Below are 25,100 nucleotides of genomic sequence, written 5' to 3' on the forward strand. Positions count from 1 at the left end.
ATTCAGAGTACTACTAAAACACCAAAGAGAAACGACCTTTGTCCATCCCTGACCTTGACATTTCCCCTCTTGTCACAGAGTGCAAGTAACTTGTGACAACATGCCTCATTTCACGAGCCTGCACTGGTGGTGCACTCACTGAATGCAGCATTATGCAGCCCCATCAAAACAAAACTCATCATGTGACTGATGATACAATGAGATCAATCATTGCAGTTACTGGGCTGCATATTTCTTGTATTCTCTGCTTTTTCCTGATGCTGACCTCTCATTTTTCTTCCCTGTCCATTTCATCTGTTTATTCATCTTCTGTTCTATACATCCATGTGTGTGTTGGTGTGTTGGTCCGGGTGTTACGTTTTGTGTTCGCGTTCCGGCTGTTTTTCGTCTGCAATACCCTAGATGCGTTTGCACCTTCCCCAGGAGATGGTCCTGCTGCCGTGGCCGCGGGCCCTGCTGCTGATGCATTTGGTGGATCTGGTGGGTGACAAAACAGCTTTCTGTGCAAACGTGTGTGCATGGAGGTACGAGTGCGTGTGCGAATGTGAAGGCTGTTGCTTTTATTATATTAATAAAGCTGCTTCTGCTTTCATAGAAGACAGTAGAACAAACCTGCCCTCAGGTCCCACTGTCTCACCCCAAATCCTACTCTAATGCCCAAGTCATGGACCCTCTCCTCCTAATGTTCATCCAGTGAATACTGCAGTAAAAAGCACAGCACAGCTATTATCTTCTCAGTATTCCAGAAATAAATGTCTTTTTTAACACCACTAACCATGACACAACTGGATTATGATGGTTATACTAATCATATTTTATTTTGGTTTTTAATAACTTGCATTCAGCTGTTCTCTTTGGCCTGCAGCAGCTTACATAGCAGAGAAACTGAAGCAACCTACATAATGTCCATTCAATAAGCAAAAATGTTACTTTACATTACAATTACCTTTACTGTAATCACAGAGTATTTAATATTTATGTGTGATTAACCTTAAAAATAACTTTATCCTGCATCCACACTTTATCTTCTGTGTAAAAGGGAAGCGCTAGCTTTTGACAACTTTGTGCATTGGTTAGCTTAGTTTTTCAACAATGAGAAGACTGGAGTGATTCCATGACTTTTTTCCAGTTTTTGCCACAACGGTACCCCAGTGCTGCTCAAAATACATTAATCGCCAAGCTTAGGTTCTAATAACTTTGTAAAATAATTAAATAAAACAAGTAATTTTGTTCCTTACTTTGTCAATTATATTATGAACCTTGATGTTCACTATAACACCATCGCTAGGCCAAAATACATCTGTGCTTTGTTAGCTTTTCTAAGCTTCAGTTGTTGTTTTAAGTTCATGATTAGCATGTTGCCTTGCTAACTTTAAATCATTACTTGCCAAACATTAGCAAGTCACTAGTGTCAGTGTGAGCATGTTAGCATTTAGCTTATTTACTGTACCAGTGCACTGCCAAAGTTATTTACTTCAATATAGTGATGGGATTTCCGGCTCTTTTTAGAGAACCGGCTCTTTTGGTTCGGCTCACTAAAAAGAGCCGGCTCTTTCGGCTCCGAACCGGCTCTTCAGGTTGTTTTGTTGCTTTAATTAATTTATTATTAACAATAATATAAAATTATGCACAAAAGGAATTACTAATGTAAAAAAAAGTGGTTTTATTTATATATGTTTATATATAAATATATGCGGTGGCCCCTAGAGACAAAACACGTACAAACTCCAAAAAGCACATACAAACTCCAAAACACATTTCTAGGATGAACTGAACTTCCAAAACAGAGCTACCTAGATCACCTAAATTACACAATTGAAAGCATGAAAGCGTATTGTTTCTGTATTTATACACAAGCATTCATATATAGTCAAATAATTTAAAAAAAAAAAAAGTTAATTTACCTGTTATTACCACACACCAAATCCGGTCGTTGGTACTTGCTGGCTTGTGTAGCCACTAGGTAACAAAAGCTCAACACTGCGCCCAGCATCCTGGAGCACTTCTGTTGTCTTTTGTATGTGTTTTGAGTTTTTATGTGCTTCTGAGTTTTTACGTGTTTTGGAGTTTGTACCTGTTTTACGTGTTTTGGAGTTTTTACGTGTTTTCACGTGTTTTGGATTTGTACGTGCTTCAGAGTTTGTACGTGATTTGAAGTTTGTATGTGCTTTGTCTGTAGGGGCCACCGTAAATATACTTTTATTTATTCACTCCACATAAAATGTAATAAATAAATCATATAATACAAAAATCAACTAGTCACATTTCAACTTTTAACTATTTAAATTTTCAGCTTTTTCCTTTTACAAATTTAAAGTGAAACAACACAAAACACTGCAAACCACAACACAATTAAATATAAATTATAATATGAAAACAAAAAGAAGATGCATATTCTCTGTCATACGGGCCTGCATGAATAAACTTTCTGAATCCTTTATCATCTGCAACTGAAAATAGTTGTGGATGATTACTATACCTTTCTAATGTGACATTGTTATCCCTGGCTCTTTCTCTGTCTCTACCTCCTGCTCCATTCCTGTGCTACTGAGTGTAACTACCGCCCCTCCCCCCTCTTCCCAGCGTAAAGCACAAGGCTCGCATGCTGAGTGAAGCGGAAAAAAAGTGCGAGAGAGAGAGGGCGAGAGAAAGAAGAAAAAAAAACCCACGGCTCGCGATAAGGAGCCGGCTCGCGTCGTTCAAAGACCCGGCTCTAAGAGCCATTTCGTTCGCGACCGACCCATCACTACTTCAATAATAAAGATCAAGGCCATTTACGTAGATTGATTAAGAAGTACTATATATAGTTAACTATTTTGGTAAAGAAGAAGAAAACTTAATACTTAATACTTTTACTAATTTGTATACTTGACTAGACCCAGAATTACTTAATGCTAACTAGGCTAATTTTCTAGGTTCTTTGCTCCATGTATTGATAGGTGTCCTGCTCTTATTGATAAACCAGAAAAAAACAAAAACAGCCAACAAACAAAAACTAATGCTAACTAGCAAATGGTTGACTGTGTAGTAGTTCTTTCGTAATAAGTAATATTTAATCCCCCCCCCCCCCCTTTTTTTTTTTTTTTTGTCAACCCAAGTTAGAAAGACTTGTCACTCTAGGACAGAAAAAAACAGTTTAAATTGATTTTTAATAGATACAAGGTATTTATAGCATGTCCTTTCATTCTTATATACTGCTAGCAGTGTTCACAGAGTCGGCTGTTTCCTGGACACATGGATGGTTTGGATTAGGCTTGCATGTTTGAGACAAATTTGGCATCATGGAATTATTCCACTACTAACTATAGTCCATAATTACTGTTTTTTCTTTCTATTGTATTTTCTGCTGAAGTTTGTGGATGGAGCACTGAAGTTAAAGAGTTACCATGTATTGTTTTACTTTCTTTGACCCTAACTTGACACTTCTGAGGTATTTAGCCTCACAAAAATGCTTTTTGCAGTTTTTGTCACTTTAACAAATCCTTAATCCCTCCCTTCCTCATCCCCTCTCCACTGACCCATTCCCTTCTTTTCTAATCATTACCCCCTCCCTAACTCCTGAACGCCACCAACCTGCTGCTCTTTGTGAAGACCCCTTCGCTACGACGGAGGGCAGTGCGGACATTGCTCCAGAACTGGACCTGTTTGCTATGAAGCCCACCGACACGGGGGCGGATGCTGCTGCCATTACTCCTCCCACCTCTAGTGATGCGCCGACTATCATCGCTCCCATTGTTGCCCCCACCCCTTCTTCCACTAATACCACCACCACAACTACTACTGCCACAACCTCCACCGACACCACCACAGAGTCTGCAGCTGCCCCGACTCTAGATCTCTTTGGTGGTAAAGTCTTCTCGCTCTCATTATGCCTCTCACTGCATTGCCCTGCATTATGACAATGGTGATGATGATGGTATTAATAATTATGATGATTGTGTTGCTCTTGGTATTGATGATGATGGTGAAAATTACAATAACTTGCCCAGTCCCTACATTCTGATTTGTTTTTATATTTTTCCATGATACCTTTCCTTTAGATTGTTTATAGTCAATCAAGCATTTTGACCTCTTCTGTTAAAAAAACCCCCAAAAACATGAATATAGCGAATTAGAAAAAATCTCCAAAGCCAGTTTTAAAATTGAATATTATTTACAGACCGGGGACCAAAACTTGTACTTATTTGATCTCTGTGGATAAAAGAAAATTTTGTTTTGTGTTTATTAACAGAGGTGGCTCAAATTGTGTTGATTTTTTTATATTACTAACAGTCTCCCAAACTTGGAGGGAAGAAAAGTGTTTTCTTCTCCTGCTTGTGGCCAGAGTTTTTAGATACTGGTGGATGGGAATGCTGTATTGTAGCTTATGCATCTGAGTTAAAAGGGAATATCGCTAAATGTCAGAATTAAAGAACAGAATTTGTCTATGTTTGTTTTTCAGTGTATGGAAAGGTCTAATAACCCAAAGGCCTTAAGAAGCCCAAATAAGAATTGTTTTTGCTGTATATCTTTGCCAAGCTAGCGATAGTACACTGATTCTGATATTCATGATAAGTATACTTTGGTCATCTGCTGAGCTTTCTCAAACTCAGCAGAGCTGAGCCATTGATTTCTAAGTTTTGTTGAACCTTTAGGTTTTTTTAAAATTACCAGTGGATTGCTTGTATTGAATTTTAGTGCACTCATTTTTAAATTAATTATAATAACTCATCTAGTCTCAGCATGAAGGTTAATTAATTTTAGTTAATCTATGACAACTTAGACCTGCCAGGGCACAAGGGACATGGGCCCACCCTCCTGTCGGCCCGCCACCTGCAGGAGATGCCGTAGGGGTCGGGTGCAGTGTGCACTGAGTGGCGACCCGGGGCAGAGACCCTGGCAGACTGATCCCCATCTACCAAGACTAACAACTGGGACATGTAATGTCATCTCTCTGGTGGTGAAGAAGCCTGAGCTAGTGTGAAAGGTTGAGAGGTACCAACTAGATATATTCAGGCTCACCTCAATGCATGGCTTGGGCTCCAGAACCAGTCTCTTGGAAAACGGCTGGACTGTCTAACTCTGGAGTCGCCCTTGGTGAGAGACGGCAAGCTGGGTGGGTATCTTAATATCCCATCTGGTTGCTGCCTGTACATTGGAGTTTTTGAATGAGAGGGTTTGTTCCCTGTGCCTTCGGGTCGGGGAACGGGTCCTGACTGTTGTTTGTGCCTACGCACTGAACGACAGTTCAGAGTACCCGACATTCCTGTAGGAGCTTGATTTGGAGGAACGGCCTGCCAGATCTGAACCCAACCAGTGTTCTCTTACTGGACTTATGTATAAACCACAGTCTGTCCATAGCAAAAACCATGTTCGAACATAAGGGTGTCTACAAGTGCATGTGGCACCAGCAGGTCGATGATCAATTATTTAATTGTATCTTCAGATCTGCAGCCATATGTTCTGGATACCTGGGTGAAGAGAGGCACTGAGCTGTCAACTGATTACCACCTGGCGGGGAGTTGGATCAGGTATTGGGGGAGGATGCTGGACAGACGTGGGGTGCCTAAACATATAGTGAGATCTTCAACTCCCTTGACAGCATTGCTTAGACAGCATTTCGAGGTAGACTGGGGACATTGAGTCAGAATGAACCATTTTCAACGCCTCCATTGCTGAAGCAGCTGCACCGATGCGGGCGCAAGGTGGTTGGTGCCTGTCATGGTGGTAACCCCCTAACTAGATGTTTGACACTGGAGGTGAAGGGAACCGTCAGGCTGAAGAAGGAGTCCTATTGTGCTTGGTTAGCCTGTGGGACTTCTGAGGCAGTCGATAGGTACTGACAGACCAAGCGGAACATGGCTAAAGAAAAAACTTGGGTGTGTGTAAAGAAGCCATTGAAAAAGAATTTTGAACCAATCATACTCCCTCCAAAATCAACTTGGTAGTTTGATGCTAATATATATATATATGTGTGTGTGTGTGTATATGTTTACCATCAGAAGGGATCAAACGCATTTTGTTTTATCCAACAAATGTAGCAAATGTACAAAGGTAAATGACAGTCCTCTTCTGAGTTTTTGTTTGTTGCTAATTATTAGCATACTAACATGCTAACATAAAATTAACTGAAGAAGCCAGATATCAGAATATTGTCATGCCAACATTACTGTTTAGCTCAGAATGCCACACAGCTACAAACAGGATTTTCTAAATGAAAGTATGTTTATATATTTTTTCTTGGAGGGCAAAGGAAATGCCAGGTGTTGAAAACCTCTCCTGTTAGTCTTCTTATCTCTTAGCTCTTGAATTTTGAACATGGCAGATTGTAGTGATTATTATATAGAAAATATGTAAGTTTGTCTTCATGCTTAACTTTGGCAATATTTCCCTTTTAACTCTCATTCTGCATTGCACTGGATAGATACACAGCAACTTATCCATTTAATAATCAAAATATCTGCTCTCTCTGCTTTCCCCTCATCTCTCTTCTGAATCCATTTTGTATGCACTGGACTTTGGACTCTGAATGTACATATGATTGTGTGTCCTTGTTCGTAGATATGTTTGATTCTATGCCTGAGCAAAGCCCTACCACTGAATCCAAAGCTGCTACCACTCCTAGCGTAGACCTTTTTGGTGCAGGTACAGGAGTTGATATCCATTTCTCTGTGTATGGAACCTCTTCATCTCCTCTGGTTTCTATATGTCCACTCCTCTGTCAGCTGTTCTTTTTCCTCACCTCTTGGTTTGTCCCCCCATAGTGGTATGTGACAACTGTGCATGCATCCCACTCGTCAATTACCGGATAATCGTTGTGGCTGCTTTCTTTCTATGCTTTATCTTTCTACCTGCCACGCTAATGCTTTTTTTTTTTTGCCCAACCTCCATGGTTTTCTTCTTTCTCGTATTCTGCCTCTTGCTTGCGTTGGTAAATTAGACCTTCCTGCTGTTTCACGCGGGCCCTCTCCTTTGCCCGAGCCGGCTCCGGCTGGAGACATTGTGACGGGTGAGTCAAGCTGCTTTACCTTTACTGCATCACTGTTTCCCTTCCTTTTTTATGAGGGGTGCAGCCAGACAAGTTTTTGCATGGTACTGGGGTCTGCATGCACATGCAGACCAGACCTCTACTTCCAAAGGATGCACGCTTCAAGGATGTGGATACACAGTTAAGATGCAGGGATGCTTGCTTCCTCCTTCTGCTTCTTCTTCTCTGCATGTCTGCTTTAGTCTTTTTAGAACAGGCAGGAAAAAAAACCCTACATGAGCAGAGGAGTCTGTCACTGGAACTGAAGCAGTGATAAATAAAACTGATTTAATTAAATCTCTTTTTCTATCTCTTCTGTCCAGATTCGTTTTCATCTCCTGCTCCTACCCCTGCCGCTGCCCCGGCTCCTGCTTCTGTTCCTGCGGCAGGGACCTCATCTCCACCTAAAGCAGAGCCAGAGCCTGTCATTGACCTGTTGGGTACTGTACATACAACACCAACTGACAGATATATACGATTTGCGAGAGATTTGTTAAGAGTTGTAGAGTTTGTTAGAGTTAATAAAGTGTAAACCCACTTTATTAATGTCTCAAATACACTCACATTCGGTAAGCATCAGTGTCCTGATACCATAAAGCATATGTAGGCTCACTCAATAGATGTTATTTAAGTACTGACTTGACATCCCACACTGGTATATCACTTCTACAATAAAATGTGACATATAATTGATGTTGATGTACTTTGTGCCTCATATTATTTGACTTTTCCGCATCTTTCTTTTGTTTGTTTGTTTTTGTGGGTTGGGTTTGTTTTGGGGGGGGGTATCCTAGAGCAATTATTTCTCTATGTCAGGGGTGGGGAACTCCAGGCCTCAAGTGCCGGTGTCCTGCAGGTTTTAGATGTGTCCTTGAACCAACAGAGATGTTTTCATTGTATTTTCTGTTAAAACAATTCTTGGATGGATTGCCTTAAAATCTGATTTAATTTAACCTTTTTTGTTCACACTTTTTCTTTTATAAAGATAATTTTGTGTCCTACCCACCCCTCACCGTGTCTCATTTTGTGTACCAGGGCTGACCTCTCACCCCTTTCTGCCCTCCATGCTGCCTTGTGGATAACTGGATGCTCCCGTAGACTCTTTCGGGGGCCCTGTGGAGGAAACACAGAGTTCTGCTCCTGTAGGACTTGAAGACGACCTGCTGGGAGGTGAGTCTCTTCTAGTTGTCACTCTTTGGAGTTCCATCACAGTGTTTCATGCGAATCAAAAGACTGAATGGACAGAAAACTTTAAGTAAGTTGTGCTGAAAAGTCTTTTAAAAACTTTTCATTTTGGCAAATGGTTGATTGGAGAGTCTTACGCTGATTAAGATGTCGTCAATAAAGTAATGACTTGGCAGCTCTAGTTGAATTAATTGCACAGCTGTTCCAGAGTGACTTAGGACTCATTTGGAATATGTCTTTCCTCCACGACCTCCCAATGACATCATGGCTATGTCTTGCCCATCTCATTTAGATCTTTATTGAATAGTTGATGAACCTACTGGGAGGTGCAGTTGTGCATTAGCTACATTGAAACTACAAAACCTTTAGAAGTAGATGATGATACCCAGACACTTGGCAAGCATTTATTTGGCTCTGTGTATGTTACTGTAAAAAGAAAACTGTGCAGATCTGGCCCAGTAAATGTTTCAGTGCATTATAGAAATAGTCAATTTAAGTGAAAGTCTTGCTTTCAGAACCGTCATAATAAGACTAATGCACAGTGTATTGGCAGCATACACTGTTATAACTCATCAACCCCAACGCTTCAACATTACACAGTTTTTTTTCTCTTCTTTCAGCTGTTAAATACTGCTGAATGCCTTTATAACTGAAACATCTAGAAATAAATTTTGTCAGGTAACTGTGGAAGAAAAAAGGTATTTATTTAAATCATTATCAGCATCAGTTCAATATTCTCAAGACACTTTACATCAGAAGGTAAAGATCTACCATAATAGTGAGAGATATATCCCTATGACCAAGCACTTGGCTATAGCAGGGAGGAAAGCTTCCTTTTTTAACAGGAAGAGCCCTCCACCAGAACCAGGCTCAGGGAGGGGAAATCATCTCCTGCGACCAGATGTTGGGATTAGTGTAAACAGGAGACAGTTCATGGAAAGTCCACTAGCAGCCTGAGGCCAGCAGCAAAACTAAGGGATGGTTCAGGGTTTCCTGATTCAGCGTCAACTCCAAGTTTTATGAAACAGGGAAGTTGGAAGTCTGATCTTTAAAGTAGATTAGTATCTGCCTTCTGAACCATAAACTAATAGCTTGTTCCACAGGAGAGGAATCTGATAGTTGAAGGCTTTGTCTCTCATTGTACATTTGGAAACTGTGAATGACAAGTCAGCCTTCAGTCTGACAGCAAAGTGCTCTGTTGGGAAATTATGATACTATGAATTCTAAAGATATGTTGGAACATGAATATTTTATCTGTTTTCCTTTCGGAGGGATGATCTGTTCCTGTTTATTTCACTGTGCTGATGCAGTACTCGGTATGATTCTACAGTCCTGTTGTTTATATCCTTCAGGACTAATGTCCCCCACCCTCACCCCTGCTGCCGCTCCAGCCCTGGCTCCAGCTCTGGTGCAGAATGACCTCCTAGAGACGGGTTTTGATGCCTTGGGCGCGCTTCCTTCGCCAGCTCCACCAGTACCTGCTGTAGTGGCAGCAGTACCAATAGTTCCAGCTCCAGCAGCAGCAGCAGAACCTCCATTCACCACATCAGCACCCTCTGGTGGCTTTGATGCTTCAAGTAAGTGGTTGTTATGTTGCTTCATTTTAGTGATTGATGTCATTGTCTTGTGAGTTAAGAGAATTTTATGAAATATTTTGTTGATATTTGCACAGGTCTTGCTTGATGTGCATTAATCTCGGTTTGCTTTATTAAAGCCGAGCGCTCTTAACAGCTGACCTAGTTATTGTTACCTGCTGGCAGCTTGATTTCTGCATGAATGAGACACTGACGTGCTGGGGTCACAGTCTGACGTAAAACTCTTGTTCCTGCTGACCGCTTTATTCCTCAGCACCGCTGCTTCTTTTGCACTGGTCTTTCTCTCTTAGTCTCCTCTATTTTACTTCTTTAACTTTCACAAATGCTGTGCTTTCTTCACCTCCCCACTCACCCCTCCACTCTCCCTTCTTTCTATTTTCTTGCTTTCTTTCTGTGTTTCTCCTCTGCTTTACACATCTTGTTCCCTCATCACCCTCCTTCCACTCTGCTGGGTCATTGCTTGCTTCTTCTAATCTGTAACTGGTGAGTTAAACCCTGCGGTGGATAACAGCATGCCCTTTGGACAACTCTCCCTTACTGTTTTCTTTACCAAAGCTGTTCCCAAGTTGCATGTTGTCTCCTGCATGAGACGATTGGTGCTTACCCTTAATGCATCTACGTTTCTCTTCAGTCTTTTGGATTTTAGCCTCTTGGAGTAACCACATGCCATCAAGGCTTCAGCGACATCTTTCAAACCTTCCTTTTTTTAAAGCATTACTCTGATGAAACCTAATAGATTGGCATCGTATGATTAAACCTACTGCAAGCATTAGTCAAAGACTAAAGGTTATGGTCTACTTCCTGCAGTTACAGTTCATTCAGATCCACTACAGACTAAAGAAGATTAATGGTTCCATCTGTAAGATTTTTATATTTTGCAGTATGGCTCTGTTTTAGGACTTCCCCACCCTTTCACACACATTCAGGGAAAGCTAGAGGCAGGGAGATCAGTAGAAAGTGGAAAAGAGGAGCTAGGTGGAGGCAGATTGCAAAGTGACTTGCAGATGGGCAGCTTCTTTGGGTAGGATATACCAGCTTAAAGGTACAGTCCGTCATTTTAAATTTTATTTAATTAAAAAAATGTACTCATGAATATATGTTGATTTGTTTGCAACTACATTTTCCAACAACTTGATGCATTCTCATAAACTTAGAATTAATACATTAAAAATACACTGGAGCAGATGGTGGTTTGTCGAAGGATGTTATGTATGTGGCAAGACTGGCCATAGAGATGAGAACTCATAGGTGTTCGTGTGTTACAGAGGCAAATTTAATTTGTTTCTGAACCTTCACACTTGAGATATGAAGGATAGTACACATGGGGGTTTTTTTCATCAGAGAAGGGGTCTCCTGGGGGACTTCCGGTAATGGCGTTTACTGAGTAGATGTGTTTTAGGTCCACTCTGCTACACGGTTCAGTATTTACCTTGCTAACCTACCTCTATGAGATTTTGAATCCCAGTTTTGGATGTCTCTTGCCATTGTCGACTACCCATGATCCAAAGAATGTCAAAGGGTAAACAAGAGAAGGGGTCTCCTTTACCAAAGAAGTGAAAACTCAAGAGACAAGCCTCTAAAACATGCAAAAACAGCAGATTAGGAATGTGGCTTTCCCGTCTCTGGACAGCTGAGAACAAGCCAGCTAAACAGCAACTGCAGATGGTTAAGCTAACATTGTACCAGCTAATGTTAGGTCAGAGTATCAACTGTTTCTCTCTCTGATAAACAGTTGGATGACCCTGTCACATTGCATGAGAGTTTATTTATTAAATGTCTGAGTCCAGCAATGTTAGATACACTTCAAAGAAAGTTTCACTAACACTGGCTAATAGCAGCTAACAGCTGCTAACACTGGCTAACAGCAGCTAACAAAGGCTAACACCAGTGCTTAAAAACAGGAAAGTTCAGGATATCCTCAGCAACTCACCTCAGACAGAAGTGAACTTCTCTGTCTCATCGACTTGTACTTTCACAAAATTTCAGAGCATGGTCTATATGAGATATTACAAAGAATTTGTAGCCGAACAATCAGCTGAAGAGGACTGGCATTTCTGGAGCAAATGTTATATCCAATTTTTGCCAAAGCTGTTACTTCTGCTTGCCTGCTTATACACTGTGAAGCTGTTAATAAAATTAAAATTGATCGTTTGTACATGCATATATACCACAACAAACAGCCAACTTGTAACAATACAGTACTTCTGTAATTGTTAGTTGGAATTAAACCAGCTGGCCTTGATGACACCTGGTTTAGAACATGTCCTCCAGATGTTGCTGGTTTTTAAGTTCTGAGATGTGACAATCTTAACTGGTTGAGCAGCTGACCAAGTGAGTTCAATTGGTGCAGTTTTGCCCTCAAATGTATTACCAGACATTGTGCATGTGATACACAACTGAATACTTATGCTGTCACAGCCAGATTGTCCCACTCATCATACTGTCTGCTCTGTGTTCGTTAACGTAGGGATTGACAGGTTTGTAATCTATGTTGTTTTATCCCACCTTCCCACCATCAAGTGTTTGATGGATTAGGTGACTTGCTGATGCCTAGTGTAACGCCCCAGAGCACTGGGGGCAGCACTACTGGAAGCACTGCAGGAAGCATGGGAACTCCTGTTGCAGTGGGGGGTATTGCAGCCGCTCCATCTGCCACCCCTCCTGCTACCAAAACCATTGTAGGAGATCTGGACACATCGCTGGCCAACCTGGTTGGAGGTAAACTGTAGCTTTCCCTGTATGGAGTTCTATTATTTGTCTTCTTACATAGAAAGGTAACTCATTCTTCCTTCTTTTTCCTGTTCAGACCTTGGAGTAAAGAAAAAGTAAGTGTGTGAATTCTATAAAAATGAGTTAATCATTAGATTTGCAAACCCTTTCTTTCTTTTTGCTCATTTGGCCCAAAAAGACAGAGATTGAAGTGACATTAATTTCATATATCTTGACTTGTATCCTACATTTAAACTCCTTTAGGGACTCACAGAGTGAGAAGAAGCTGACAGGAGGCGCAAACTGGATGCCACAGGTAGCCCCCACAAGCTGGGCTACACCGGGAGCCCCCATGGTAAGAACAGTATTCATTCCATCAGGATCAGAATACGCTTTATATGAAAAGCAGCCTTTCTGAAAACTAAGTTTAGAAGTGTGCGTTTGTACTGCCACGGGCTTATCAATAACTACATTTCTTTTAATCTGTACTTTCATTTAATCTGGACAGTAAAATCAGGTCACTTAGGCAGCCACTGTGCAGACACTTCCTGAACCAAGATGTGTTATTGTGACCTGTTCACCTGTTTGTTCTCTTTAGACCAGTGCCACCCCTGGAGCTCCTGGGGTGCCAGGAGCAGCTCCCCCTGGTACAGCCATGGTGCCACCAATGAGTGCACAGCCTGGCTTTGGCATGGTAAGCTTAATTTAATTTATAACTAATCTTTTCTGAGGATTGTAGAGAGCTTCTAAACTAAGAAATGTTTTTTTCCTTATGCTTAACTTTGTTTAACTGACTGAATGCATATTTTTGAAAACAGACATCCAAAAACTACACCCCTTTGAGCTGCTTTTCTATCTTATTGCATTTTTGGGGAATTGGGGAATTGTATCGCTCCAAGACTGATGTCCTTCCCTTGTCTTACCAGCCTCCTGCAGCAGGGCCTGGAGCTCCTGTGATGCAGCCCATGATGGGACAGTCCATGATGAGACCTCCCTTCACTGGGGTGGCTGGAGTTGCACCTGGAGCCGCTGCACCAGGAGCACCGGTAACACATCACAGTCTTTCCCTCAAAATTAGGCTGTATTTTCGCATGCTTGTTTAAGTGGGAAACTCAGGATAGCTAAATGAAATAAAGAGCCGCTATAACAGCAACTTGACCAGTCTGCTCATATGGAAACATTAGGTGAGAAGGGCTAAAGGTAGCTGGTTAGCAGGGGCTAAACTTTTAAAAACACATCGATTGGGTTGTCTGACAGTAAATTAATTGTGCCGTGATCTGTGCATATATATGTATATTTATACTGGCTTTTATGTATCAATTAATAGTTCTGGTTTTCATATAGATCTATAGAGATATTCCTTACAAACATTGCTTATATTATTAAGAATCATAATAAGAAAACAATTTTTTGTCCATTACAAAGCTGTGGGACTTCGTCCTAGCAAACAGCAAAACTACAACATAAAGTACAGTATATAAGCTCCAGTAAACTTCTCTGTGAATGTGCTACAAAAAGGCATTAAGAAGCACATAAAAACAATGTAAAACAACATAAATGAGCTACATGTTGGGAGTCAATCTAAAAAAATGTTACTTAATTTTGAATTTAATTAGTTATATCTTCTTATCTAAAATATCTGTGGTCAATTTAAGAAGATCTGTGTGTCCTGTTTCTCCAGCTTTCTCCAGGACCTGCAAGCCAGAGCCCCAAGAAGCCCAAGGACCCATTGGCAGAACTTGACCTCAAGGACTTCTTATAACGCCCCAGGTGGGAGCTCATGAAAGAATTCTTGTTGTACGTTTGTTGGAATCATGTGACTTGGCAGTGCCACTGCAAATCTGAGTTCAGAGCTTAAAAAAAGTCATCAACAAACAATAAAGCCATATACAGCCATATTCTGCTTTTAGCTGAAGTTAAATAAATATTTTATTTCTGTGCTTTTATATCCACAAAAATAAAATGACTAAGAATGAGCTTTGGATTAAATAAAACCCAGGTGGAATTGAGCATCTTCAGCTAGGATTAATACTAGTGTGATTAAGGTTGTAATCCTGTTTAAAGGTTCATATGATGCAGAATTCAGAGCTTAATCAATGATATCAAGCTGCACGGTCCACAAAGCAACAAAACCGCATCAAACTATTACATTTCCATAGCTATGCTTCACAGTTGATATGAGGCTACTCTGGAGAAGTTTTTCCTAATTGAATTTTAATTTTATGGATTAAACATCTAATAAACTGTGTGCAACTGATCAGTTTTCTTAATTTAAATGATGAAAGCACTTCTAAAGTTTGATTTTACATTATACTTGGTTAAATATGTCATCACTAGCTGCGGGTTTCAAAGCCGACGGTGTTGTTTAATGGTTTAGATATTTCATAGATCGCTGTGGTTGAATGTACGTAATTGAAAACACACATATACACACAGGTAGTAAACTTGATTTTAATGTTTGGTAGTTTTCAATCTGCATCTTTAATTTCAGGTATTTGGTCTTCAAAAGGATACTCATGAACTTCTTGAATATAAGAAACATGAAAATCAGCTGGTTTCAGATCATCGCTTTGCAAAACAAAAATCACAGTCAGCTTCCAGTACAGGCCTTTTCATTTGCCTCCAGAACAAAATGACTTTTATATTAAAAATGCTCTCTATTTCCTGTCTTCCAGCTGCTTCCCTCTTTGGATGAGAGCCCCCTCACCTTTTTACCTGGTGTCTGTCAACATCTCAGGATGCCAGCGATGTTCAGCTATTCAACCTTATTAAGAGCCTCTTTTCTCCACCCTACTCCAGCCCAGCCCTTCTCCTGTGTGATGTTGTAGCACAAACTGTGAAAGTGAACCATAGCGGATTACATATAAATATACGAGAAAAAAATAAAAGCGTGTGCTTATGTCGATGTACCAAACTTTTGTCTAAACAAAATCACTTAAAAAAAAAAAATTAAGCGCGAGAAAGCGAAGGCGTACGTGTTCGGATTCATTTCTAGTACTAAGTCGAATGATGGATGTGCTTTGGTGTCCTGAGCTCCTCCCCTTATTTGTCTCCACCCCTTTCTTTGTCCGTACCTCCTTGTAAAGGGGGAGGGGCTCTCCTTTTGTCCCGCTCTAATTGGATGAGAGTGGGAAAAACAAACAAAGCCCCGGGAGATTTTTCTGAGAAACATGCTGTGTGTTGTTTACAGAAAGGTCCTCTTTGATGTACATAGATTTCTCTGGGCGAGGATTTCGTCTCTATTCTGTACGTGTGTTGAAGAGAAATATAAATGTGAGTCAGACATGAAGTTGTAAGAAGTGGTGTGAGTATCCTTCTATTTACCATCATCTTTCAACACTATTTGGAAGCAAATATGACTACCGCTACATGATTAATATACTGTGTATTTAGAAACCTCTTCTATGGGCTTCTGAGTCATACAAGACCAGCAAGTGATCCTTTTGTTTGTTTCTCTTGTTTTTCTTGTTTTTAACTGGTGGCTTATTTTTCTACATTTCTTCTTTTGTCTTTTTGTTTTATGTTATTCATTTGTATATGTTCTGTTTGTTTTAGAATAATCCTCCATACTGCTACTGATATTTGCTGGTATTGCTATTACAGGACATATCTTAAAATGTACTTCTTCAGCACAGAGGTAAATTCAGACTATTCCTGTCTAACTGTCTACGTAAGTCTTTTGACACTTCTCACACGGGGAATGTCTGGTGCCTGTTCTTTCTTTCAGACTGTCTCAATAGCAATGCCATACCAAACCCTGTGTTCAGCCAGCTCAAATTAATCAATCTGACATCCAGTTGATTTAAGGATTGAAATTTATATTGAGTCATTTCTAAAAACAGCAGTTAATCAACATGGTGACCTAGCAACAATTAGAAAATCCCATCACTGACTTGGGTGCGGATTAAAGGTACGTTATGGAGTTTGCATAAGATATTCTGCTTGCATTCAGTTTTTCACACCAAAGAAAGCTGTTTAAGTATCCCTGATCCGTTGATTATGGTTATGAATACGAAGCATTTACTTCATGTAAAGAAAAACCTTTGAAATGTACAGTGTTTACACCTCCTCATCAAAACCTTACTCCTGTTAGCAGTGGAAGACTCCACATGGTACCTTTAACTTCAGTGTTATCTAGCAGTATGCACCCACTGAGCAAACGTGGCCAAGTTATAATGTGAAGAAAAAAATCCGATCCTGCTGCTGTCTGAACACTGCGTTTGAGTTCTTCATATGATCAGTACTGACGATCGGCCAATTTTTAGTGGAACTGTATGTAATTCTGTATGTGGCCACATGAGGAACAGTGTGTAGAGAAACCCACAGGAGGTCACTGTCGAACCTTCTGAACGTGTTACCCAAAGCACTTCTGTTCCTGCTTACTTACATTGAAATGTGTATGTTTTCAGTGTTGACATATGCATATGTTTGGACATTGTTTAACACCGGTCCCCCTCTCCTGTGCTGTAAACTACAGACAGTTATCAAGCTTACTCTGTGTGTTGTCCTCTTAGTGGATTGGTTGTGTGAATCAGATGTGATTCAGAGAAAATAATGGGAGATTATTAACATTTTTCATGACTAAATTATGAAAATTGTATTTTTGTTTAGTTGTAAATTTATTTTATTTACAATGGCCCTCCCCATGTGCATGTAAGCCCTTTGAGATGCAATAAATTCAATGATGGATTGAACTGTCTGGCTCCAAAATGACTGCTTTTATTTCAGTTTCACCACATGAAAACGCTACATTATAGGTTTTTTCTTATAACTGTCTTTTGCTGTGGCTCTGTCCTCCAAAAGAGGTCTAAAAGAGTAGAGTTGAAAAACATGTGTATGTCAAAATTTGAAATGATCACAAAATAATCAAGAAACACACATCCTAGGCTGGTGTCTCTTCCCAATCTAGATGTGGGGTTGTACAGTGTGGGTGCAGAACGAAGCATGTCTGTACTGACTATTATGATTTCATTCTGAGCATGAATGCCTCAGTGTTAGTATTTTGTTTGCTGGCATTTTTGTCTTGTGTCTTAGCCAGAAGTGACCATATTTGTATGAAACGATGGAGTGATATCAGCAAGTCATTTTTTGTGCTGTTTTTTGTTTTTGTTTTTTGCTCAATTGTTTTGTCTTTTTTTAATTTAACTTTATTTCTCTAAGCCATATGTTGATAAAAAAATTTTTTTTTCCTTTACTCATTCAGAAACTAAACTCCACAGTGTCCAAATTTAATTGAATACTTTTCTGCAAGTTTTTTAAACAAGAAAACAGATCCAATGTGAAATGTGTCATTTTCAGTTTAAAAAATTTCAGCTTTTTCAATCATTTACGCAATAAAAACCTATTAATCTGTAAGGTTCTCCACATTAGTCTGTGGATAAACTAAGTTTACCTTTGACTGGAGAAGCCAGTGCAACCCCATACATCTGAGAGAATTTTCTTCATCCCTGTTCTTCCATGAAAAAAATAACTTTTTTGCATGTGCCACCAGTTTTTAAATCCCACTAGAGTGATTCACATCTGGGCTTATAATCTTGATCCCATAACACTCTGTTTCTTCTTTTTTATTGTCTCAGTAGATTTGCTAAAGTGCTTAAGGTTGTAATCCTGTTTAAAGGTTCATATGATGCAGAATTCAGAGCTTAATCAACGATATCAAGCTGCACGGTCGCATCAAACTATCACATTTCCAAAGCTATGCTTCACAGTTGATATGAAGCTACTCTGGAGAAGTTTTTCGTAATTTAATTTAAATTTTATGGATTAAACATCCAATAAACTGTGTGCAACTGATCGGTTTTCTTAATTTAAATGATGAAAGCACTTTTAAAGTTTGATTTTACATTATACTTGGTTAAATATGTCATCACTAGCTGCGGGTTTCAAAGCCGACGGTGTTGTTTAATGGTTTAGATATTTTATAGATCGCTGTGGTTGAATGTACGTAATTGAAAACACACATATACACACAGGTAGTAAACTTGATTTAATGTTTGGTAGTTTTCAATCTGCATCTTTAATGTCAGGTATTTGGTCTTCAAAGGGATACTCATGAACTTTTTGAATATAAGCAACATGAAAATCAAAAAAAAAAAAAAAAAATCCCCCCCCCCAAGAAATCCACATTTAAAACCTTCCATTACACGACAATATTATAGCATTATAGCAAATCCAATATCCTTTAGATTTGGAAAAATATATGCAGCTCAAGTAAATTGTTGGATTGTTCGGATCCATCTTAATGCAACCCAAATCTGTAGCCTCACATTAAATATATAGTTACAGTATGTGGCTAACAAAACATCTTTTAAAAGCCTTCTACTTTTTCATAAATTAGCACCACATCTTCTGGATAAGCACCAACACAGTTATGTTCACAATAATGAAACCACATTTCACTGTGTTGCAAGAACAGAGAAAAAGATTGCAAGACTCACAGAGAAAAAAAAACTATTTTCTATAAGGACCCTTTCTCTATTTAGACAGACGATTTGTCTTCAAAAGGTAGTTTGAAAAAATAAAACAAAAAAACAAGATAGATACACACAGTGGAACATGTTCAATTAAAAATGTTTATAAAAAAGTTATTTCCATATCTCCATATAGTTCAATTGCGAAACAAGAGTTACGATAATTTTTCCTGGGTCTTTTGTCAAACTTGATGCGCACTAGTGGAGAAGACTTGTAGTGCAGTCTTTTCATACAGGGCCTAGAATAAGAATAAATGTACCAGGGATAATATAATATACACACTTTTCAACCTTCCAAAGAGGTCATATCTTTAAAAAAAAAAAGGTCAAATTAGAAACAGCAGATCAGAATGATCTGAAAAATACATATAATATATATGATTTTTCTCAGTTGTTTTTTTTTTTCTTTTTAGCAAATAAATTAGAAAAGCTGAAGAGCCACAGTTCTGATGCGCTGACGAGTTTCTCTTGTCAACACAGAGTCTGAATGGCTGTGTGTGTGTGTGTGTGTGTGTGTGTGTGTGTGTGTGTGTGTGTGTGTGTGTGGACCAGTGTAGCAGGAGCCACTGGGAGGCACAGGAGGTTACAGGAAGGCAGTTGTTGGGCCCCTGATTGATGATTAAAGACGAGGAGTGTGTAGGTTGGGGGTCGCTTGTACCTAGGGTTATGTATAAGGGGGAGGTGGGATCCTGTGTTTTTTAGGCTACCTGGCACGCGCTTGAGTCCCCATGGACCCAGTTGCAGATCTGAGCATATTTCAGGGGTGTTATCCTCACTGCCACGTTGTAATCCTGCTGCGTCCCGTCCCCATTAACATCCACCCACTGGTGACCGGAGAAGACTCCAATGATCTTTCTCTTCCACTTCTTCTTGCCTGGTTCTTTGAGGCGGATGTAGACCCCAGAGCCACTGGAGCCAGGTTTGGCATCGCAGTATTGGTACAACAAATCACTGGATTCCTCAGACACGGAGCAGAACCGGTACACCAAGTTACCAGGTCGGTCATCATCGAAGCCGGAGAAGTGGATCCTCCCAGCAGGAAGCTTCTTGACTGAGGAGATCACACCCAGATCCATGTGCTTGACTTTTGAGGATTTCTTCAGCTCCAGAACAGCATAGTCGTAATCCGCAGCCAGTCCACCCGACACGCCTTTGAACCAACCCTTAGGAACCTGGGTCTTTTTGACTCTTGTCCACCTAAATGATGGCTTCTCAGATTCCACGCTTCGCCTATTCCGGTTCTTCCTACTTTTCCCTTTCCCCCTCCCTTTACCGCCATTCTCCTCCTTTTCCTGTCCATCTTCTTGAGCTGTGTCTTCCTTTCTTCTTCTACCTTTTCGTCGTCCTCCTCTCTCTCTGCCTCCTTTCCCTCGCCTGGATTTCTCCTTCAGAATCCCGACACGTAGTTTCTGCACTCCATCTAGATAATCCTTTCCATCATGGATGCAGTGGGCAGCAGTCAGCACATGTTTAGGGGATACCAGAACCCCAGAACAGCCTGTGGACACCTTCACAGAGGTGGAAAACGGATATTTGGTAGAGAACTGCTTATCAGCGATGGTGAAGCGGGTATCTGTGCCATACACCTCTCGTTTGTGGCGAGAGCTAGACGAGGCATTTCTGGACCATGCAGTCATCTCGTTGAGACCCTGCACAGAAATGGAAGTAAACGTGCGTGTGCCATTTTCGTAGACTGTCTCGTAAGACAAGAACTGCTCCAAGTCTTCCAGGGAAGGTGAAGGAAGGCGACGCTGGCACTCGATCCCACAAGTCCCACTTAGCTCTGGCTGTGGATGAGCTGAGAAGCTTGGGCTGCTGAGAGGCACAGTACGTCTTTTCCTCACCAGAGGAACTTTCCACTGCGGCCAGGTGTACTCATCATCTACAGCAGCTACAGCCACCACAGCCAGCACTGTCACTGGGACCAGGACACAGAAGGGTATGTGGCCCATTGTTAAGTTGGGCCTGGCTCTGAAAAATAAGAACATATGAGGGAATTATTATTATTATCATTATACTTTCTTTAGCCACACATGATACTAATTGTAGCACTGATGGTTGCTCACTCCACTCTTAAAACTCTATGCTAAAATAGCTCAACATCAGTACATAATTTGCCATATATTTATGGCTAAATATATTTATGGCATAGAGGATATATCCTACTGACTTTGATGACATCCTGCCTTTTCCTTTGTCACCTGCTAGCATTACCACAAGCGTGAACTGTTGGATGGATTCCCATAAATCTTGCCCATTTAATCCTTCGCTAACATCAAAACACCAAAAGAACAATTGCCATAAAACTCTCTGCACATATTCGTGGTCCCAACAGGATGTACACTGCTGACTCTGGTGACTCTCTTAGTTTTTCTCTAGCAGACACTCACACCATCGTGAGGGTGACACTTAGCCTCCTAGGACCTGGCGTCCACATATGTGGACATTACATTTTGGGTTATTTAGACCAAAATACTAAATCTTGCTCAACAAGGGCCTGATATCCACTTACGAGGACATTATACTGCAACTGTTCTATCGAAATTTCAAATGAATATCCTCATATGTGGCTCTCATTTTTCTCAGAAACAAAAATTAGACAAAAAAAAAATCTGGTAATTCTTTGTTTTTATATTCATCAGGTCCCAATCAGCCCAAATATCAAAGGGAAATTAAAAAATGCATGCCATGTAAGAGTTCGGGTCTTAGGAGGTTTAGGTTGGTGTAATCTTTAGTCATCTGTGTTCCCCAGAGGGTGAACCATAAAGATGCTTGCAATGACAAGCTTTTCATGTAGGACCACAAATTTGTCAACATTTCCCCCTTTTCCTGAAATATATAAACATTCACGACATGGACACGCTAAAAAAAAAAAAAGAGACCATTAGTCATCCTGATATGACAAGTCATAATAATCCTCTAGCTGTAGCCAACAGGTTGTTCCTCTGAGAACTATTGGACAGAATGAATTTTGGTTGGTTCAGACTAAAACACCTCAATATCAGGAGATCATTTGCCATGCAATTTTTTTTTACATGCCATTGTAGTGCATGGAGGACATATTCCACTGACTAGTGATTCCCTGCTAGTTGTCCTAAGCTTCAACTTAAGAAGGCTGAAACCTATTGGATGGTTTCCCATAAATATTAGTGCAGAGACCCATGGTTCCCAGATGCTTAACCATAATGACACTGGCAATGCCTTGGCTTTTCATGTAGGACTACAAACTGTCAAAATTTCTCATTTATTAATTGTAATATCTAAACATCCACAACATGAATTAGCATAACAATTTAAAGTTGGTGGTTCCCCAAATTATGAACCACAATAACTTTGGTCACCCCAAGGTTCATGTTTGTGGTTTTGAAGTGAAATGTCTCAACACTTTTTGTACTGTTTGCCAGGGATTTTTTCCCCCAGACACTAATAATTAAGTATGTTCAGAATATAGGAACACTCTGATTTCCCTGGAATGAAAAGGTCCAATGTTAAGACCCCTGGATCACAATATGCACAGTCCCAATACAGCCACAGGGAGGCAATATAGCCCAAAACATTAGAGATGTCCAACAGACTTGCAGTTCTGCAGCACTACAGTTGGCTGTACAGCAGTGTGACAGCACATCACACTTATGTATTTAAATGCTTGCCAAAAATGGTTGCAAATTGGTGCAGTTTTATTTTTATTAGAAGCAATGGCACTCAGTTTAAAGTAGTCTTGTGCTCCTCAGACATGTCTCTGGAGCTGTTACATTAGCTGTGTGGTTGAAAGATTTATATCCTCTGAATCTTGCTGGAGGCTGCGGGGAGAGAAAAGGATAAGATGAACCCTGATCCTCCGAATGGGCTGAGACATTGGCTTGGAGGTTCGCCACAATGGTTAACCTTCTCTTTCTGTAATGACAGTATCTGGTTTCCTTAGCTGCACTCGACTCTTTGCATGCACACGAATGACATCAAACACTGAGACTGTGCAGTCTGCACACAGCCTGCTGGCTCGTGCTTCTACTGTACGACTGTGACGTTGCCAACAGCCCTGATAAACCTAAAAAGAAAATTACAATTTGTGTGCGTTTTAATAGATTCAGCAGACCGTCACTTCACTGCAGAGCAGTTTCGTCAGCGTGGCTGTGGCGATGAAGTCACACGTATGCAAGGAGAGAGAATGATTTGGCACAAAAGTGCAAATCCAAAAGTTAATTTTAAACAGAAGTCAGGGGTGAAAATATACAGGGTTGAAACTGAGTATGACAGACCAGATGGAACACAAACCTTTAAGATGGGGCAAGGGAGGTGGGGGGTTCCAAAGACACACTGCCTTTCAATTAGATGCTGATGTGTTGTGAAAAAGGCATGCTGCCTGGTTTGGTACAGTTCCCAGGAGACTCAGCTGAGACAGAGAACCTCACTGGTCAAGGAGTCAACCCTCCAGCTGATAAACTTGTCATTAAGCACACTGTCCTTCAAGTAAGTATAACTGTAGTTGGGACTTTTTGGCTTCAGCTTACCATAAATCTTCTAATAAAACTTACCCATTGGCCATCATTTAGCCACCCTACAACAGACAGCAATAAACTACAAGCCCACATAAGCTGTAAAACTCTCTCAATAAATGAGAAGACAAAAATGACGTTTAATTTTGTGTTTAACTTCACACTCTTGCTGCCAGACTCAGACACAAACACACAATCTAGGAGAAAGCCTGCAATTATTCGACAGAGAGTGGAAACTGATATGCTGCCATGGTGGCTCTCGGTCTTAGCAGAAGGCCCTGATTTCAGGCTGTGCCCTCTTCATCCCTCAGTGGAAGAAGTCACAGGAAAGTATCGGGGGCGCCCGGGAGATAAACGTCACCAAGGGGTGGCGCTGTGGCACAATGGTGTATAATGAAATCAGTAAGCGTTAGCATTCACTGAAGCCTTTTTTCTTAATATTAGATCCACTTCTGTCAGTCAGGTGGTAAAGAGATAAAAGATTCAGAAATCTGACATTAAAGCCCGATTGAAACCCTGTTTAAAAAATCAAAGTAAAAATGTGAGGCGCGTGTTTTCATTGGCAACACTAAAATGTAAATAAATCTACAATTAAATCCCATATTTAGCACATATTCAGTAATTCCACATCTGCATCACCTGTACGTGGAGAGTAAATTGACAACGTGTCTATTTAAGAATGCACTGAAAGTATTTCAGCGTGCCCTAAGGGAATAACATCGCACAACAATAGTAATTATACTCAAAATTACTGAAGCCCGTGTGTGTGTTTGTGTTTGCACTCTAATCCAATTAAATCAACTTTTAAAACATCAACAGGTCGGAGTAAAATGAAAAGAAAATCTATTAAAAATGTAAATAAGTTGTAAAGAAAGAAAGAAAGAAAGAAAGAAAGAAAGAGACTGAATAAAGTCAGTCATTCCCCGCGTTCCCCATCGGGACACAATAATAATGGGTAAGTGTGCACAATAGCGCTTCCTACCTGCTCGCATTCGATTGATGGATCTGCCAAATCCGCAACGTTATTGTTTGTTTCCCCAGGACCTACACAAATGAACTGGAAAACAAACGGGACTTCACTGCATCCCAGACCTTCTGCTATCAGCAGGGCGATGGCTGCCTTCTCCTCATTGCTCCTTCAAAGAGGCTGAGAGAAAAGTCGCTCCGCTCACACTGCACTTGATGCTGAGGAGGGAGGGAGGGAAGGAGGTAGGAAGGGAGGACTGAGGAGGGAGGAAGGGAGGCAAGGGGGGAAAATGTGAAAGGGACTTCTTTTTTTTTCACTTTTGACAAAAGCTGTTCACATATGGGTGGGACCAGACCTTGCGATCTAACTAAAAGGCTGAATCGGGAGTGAAGTCAGTGGTCTATTCACCAGCAAACCCGGTCTGCGTGGAGGAGGTGGAGGAGGGGAAAAATAAAAATGAAACGCACCTCAGTCTGTAGAGCTGTGAAGGAATTAATTCAAGCGGTCTCTACAGAGTGTGGGGCGTTTCTGTTGTGGTGCGTGTGAGTCTCCACATCTGCAGCGCTCTTATTCTACAGCGTGAGGTGTAAACGCCACAAAAATATCATAAGCAGCTGCTATTAACATGTTTTTTTCCTTCTTCACCTTAATATATCAAACATATTCACCGATTAC

General features: G+C 40.5%; 2 protein-coding genes across 11 annotated transcripts in view; one reads left to right on the top strand and one right to left on the bottom strand.

The window, feature by feature from the left end:
- Positions 1-17,038, top strand: part of snap91a (synaptosome associated protein 91a) — a 64,423-nt gene extending 47,385 nt beyond the window's left edge. For 2 of the 10 annotated variants that reach the window (XM_040012875.1, XM_040012880.1), the window contains 14 exons: positions 403-480; positions 3,592-3,846; positions 6,541-6,624; positions 6,920-6,988; positions 7,330-7,446; positions 8,105-8,176; positions 9,544-9,768; positions 12,307-12,504; positions 12,593-12,611; positions 12,760-12,850; positions 13,094-13,189; positions 13,422-13,541; positions 14,177-14,265; positions 15,171-17,038. In XM_040012875.1, the coding sequence (XP_039868809.1) occupies positions 403-480; positions 3,592-3,846; positions 6,541-6,624; positions 6,920-6,988; positions 7,330-7,446; positions 8,105-8,176; positions 9,544-9,768; positions 12,307-12,504; positions 12,593-12,611; positions 12,760-12,850; positions 13,094-13,189; positions 13,422-13,541; positions 14,177-14,257 (1,505 nt within the window). In that variant the 3' untranslated portion in view covers positions 14,258-14,265; positions 15,171-17,038. The remainder of the gene's footprint in view (positions 1-402; positions 481-3,591; positions 3,847-6,540; positions 6,625-6,919; positions 6,989-7,329; positions 7,447-8,104; positions 8,177-9,543; positions 9,769-12,306; positions 12,505-12,592; positions 12,612-12,759; positions 12,851-13,093; positions 13,190-13,421; positions 13,542-14,176; positions 14,266-15,170) is intronic. The other 8 variants (XM_040012877.1, XM_040012883.1, XM_040012876.1 and 5 more) reach the window with 7 other exon arrangements.
- Positions 17,039-18,468: 1,430 nt separating this feature from the next.
- Positions 18,469-24,653, bottom strand: prss35 (serine protease 35). Its single transcript, XM_040012886.1, has 2 exons — positions 24,441-24,653; positions 18,469-20,936 (listed from the first exon to the last, which is right to left on the bottom strand). The coding sequence occupies exon 2, from the start codon at positions 20,915-20,917 to the stop codon at positions 19,664-19,666; it is 1,254 nt and encodes a 417-aa protein (XP_039868820.1). The 5' UTR covers positions 20,918-20,936; positions 24,441-24,653; the 3' UTR covers positions 18,469-19,663.
- Between the last annotated feature and the right edge of the window lie 447 nt (positions 24,654-25,100).

This window comes from Simochromis diagramma, unplaced genomic scaffold, assembly GCF_900408965.1.
Source record: "Simochromis diagramma unplaced genomic scaffold, fSimDia1.1 OVJJ01000618.1, whole genome shotgun sequence".
Classification (NCBI taxonomy): domain Eukaryota; kingdom Metazoa; phylum Chordata; class Actinopteri; order Cichliformes; family Cichlidae; genus Simochromis; species Simochromis diagramma.

Excerpts from the sequence above, each read along its gene's own strand:
- prss35 (XM_040012886.1), bottom strand. The coding sequence starts at position 20,917 with ATGGGCCACATACCCTTCTGTGTCCTGGTCCCAGTGACAGTGCTGGCT.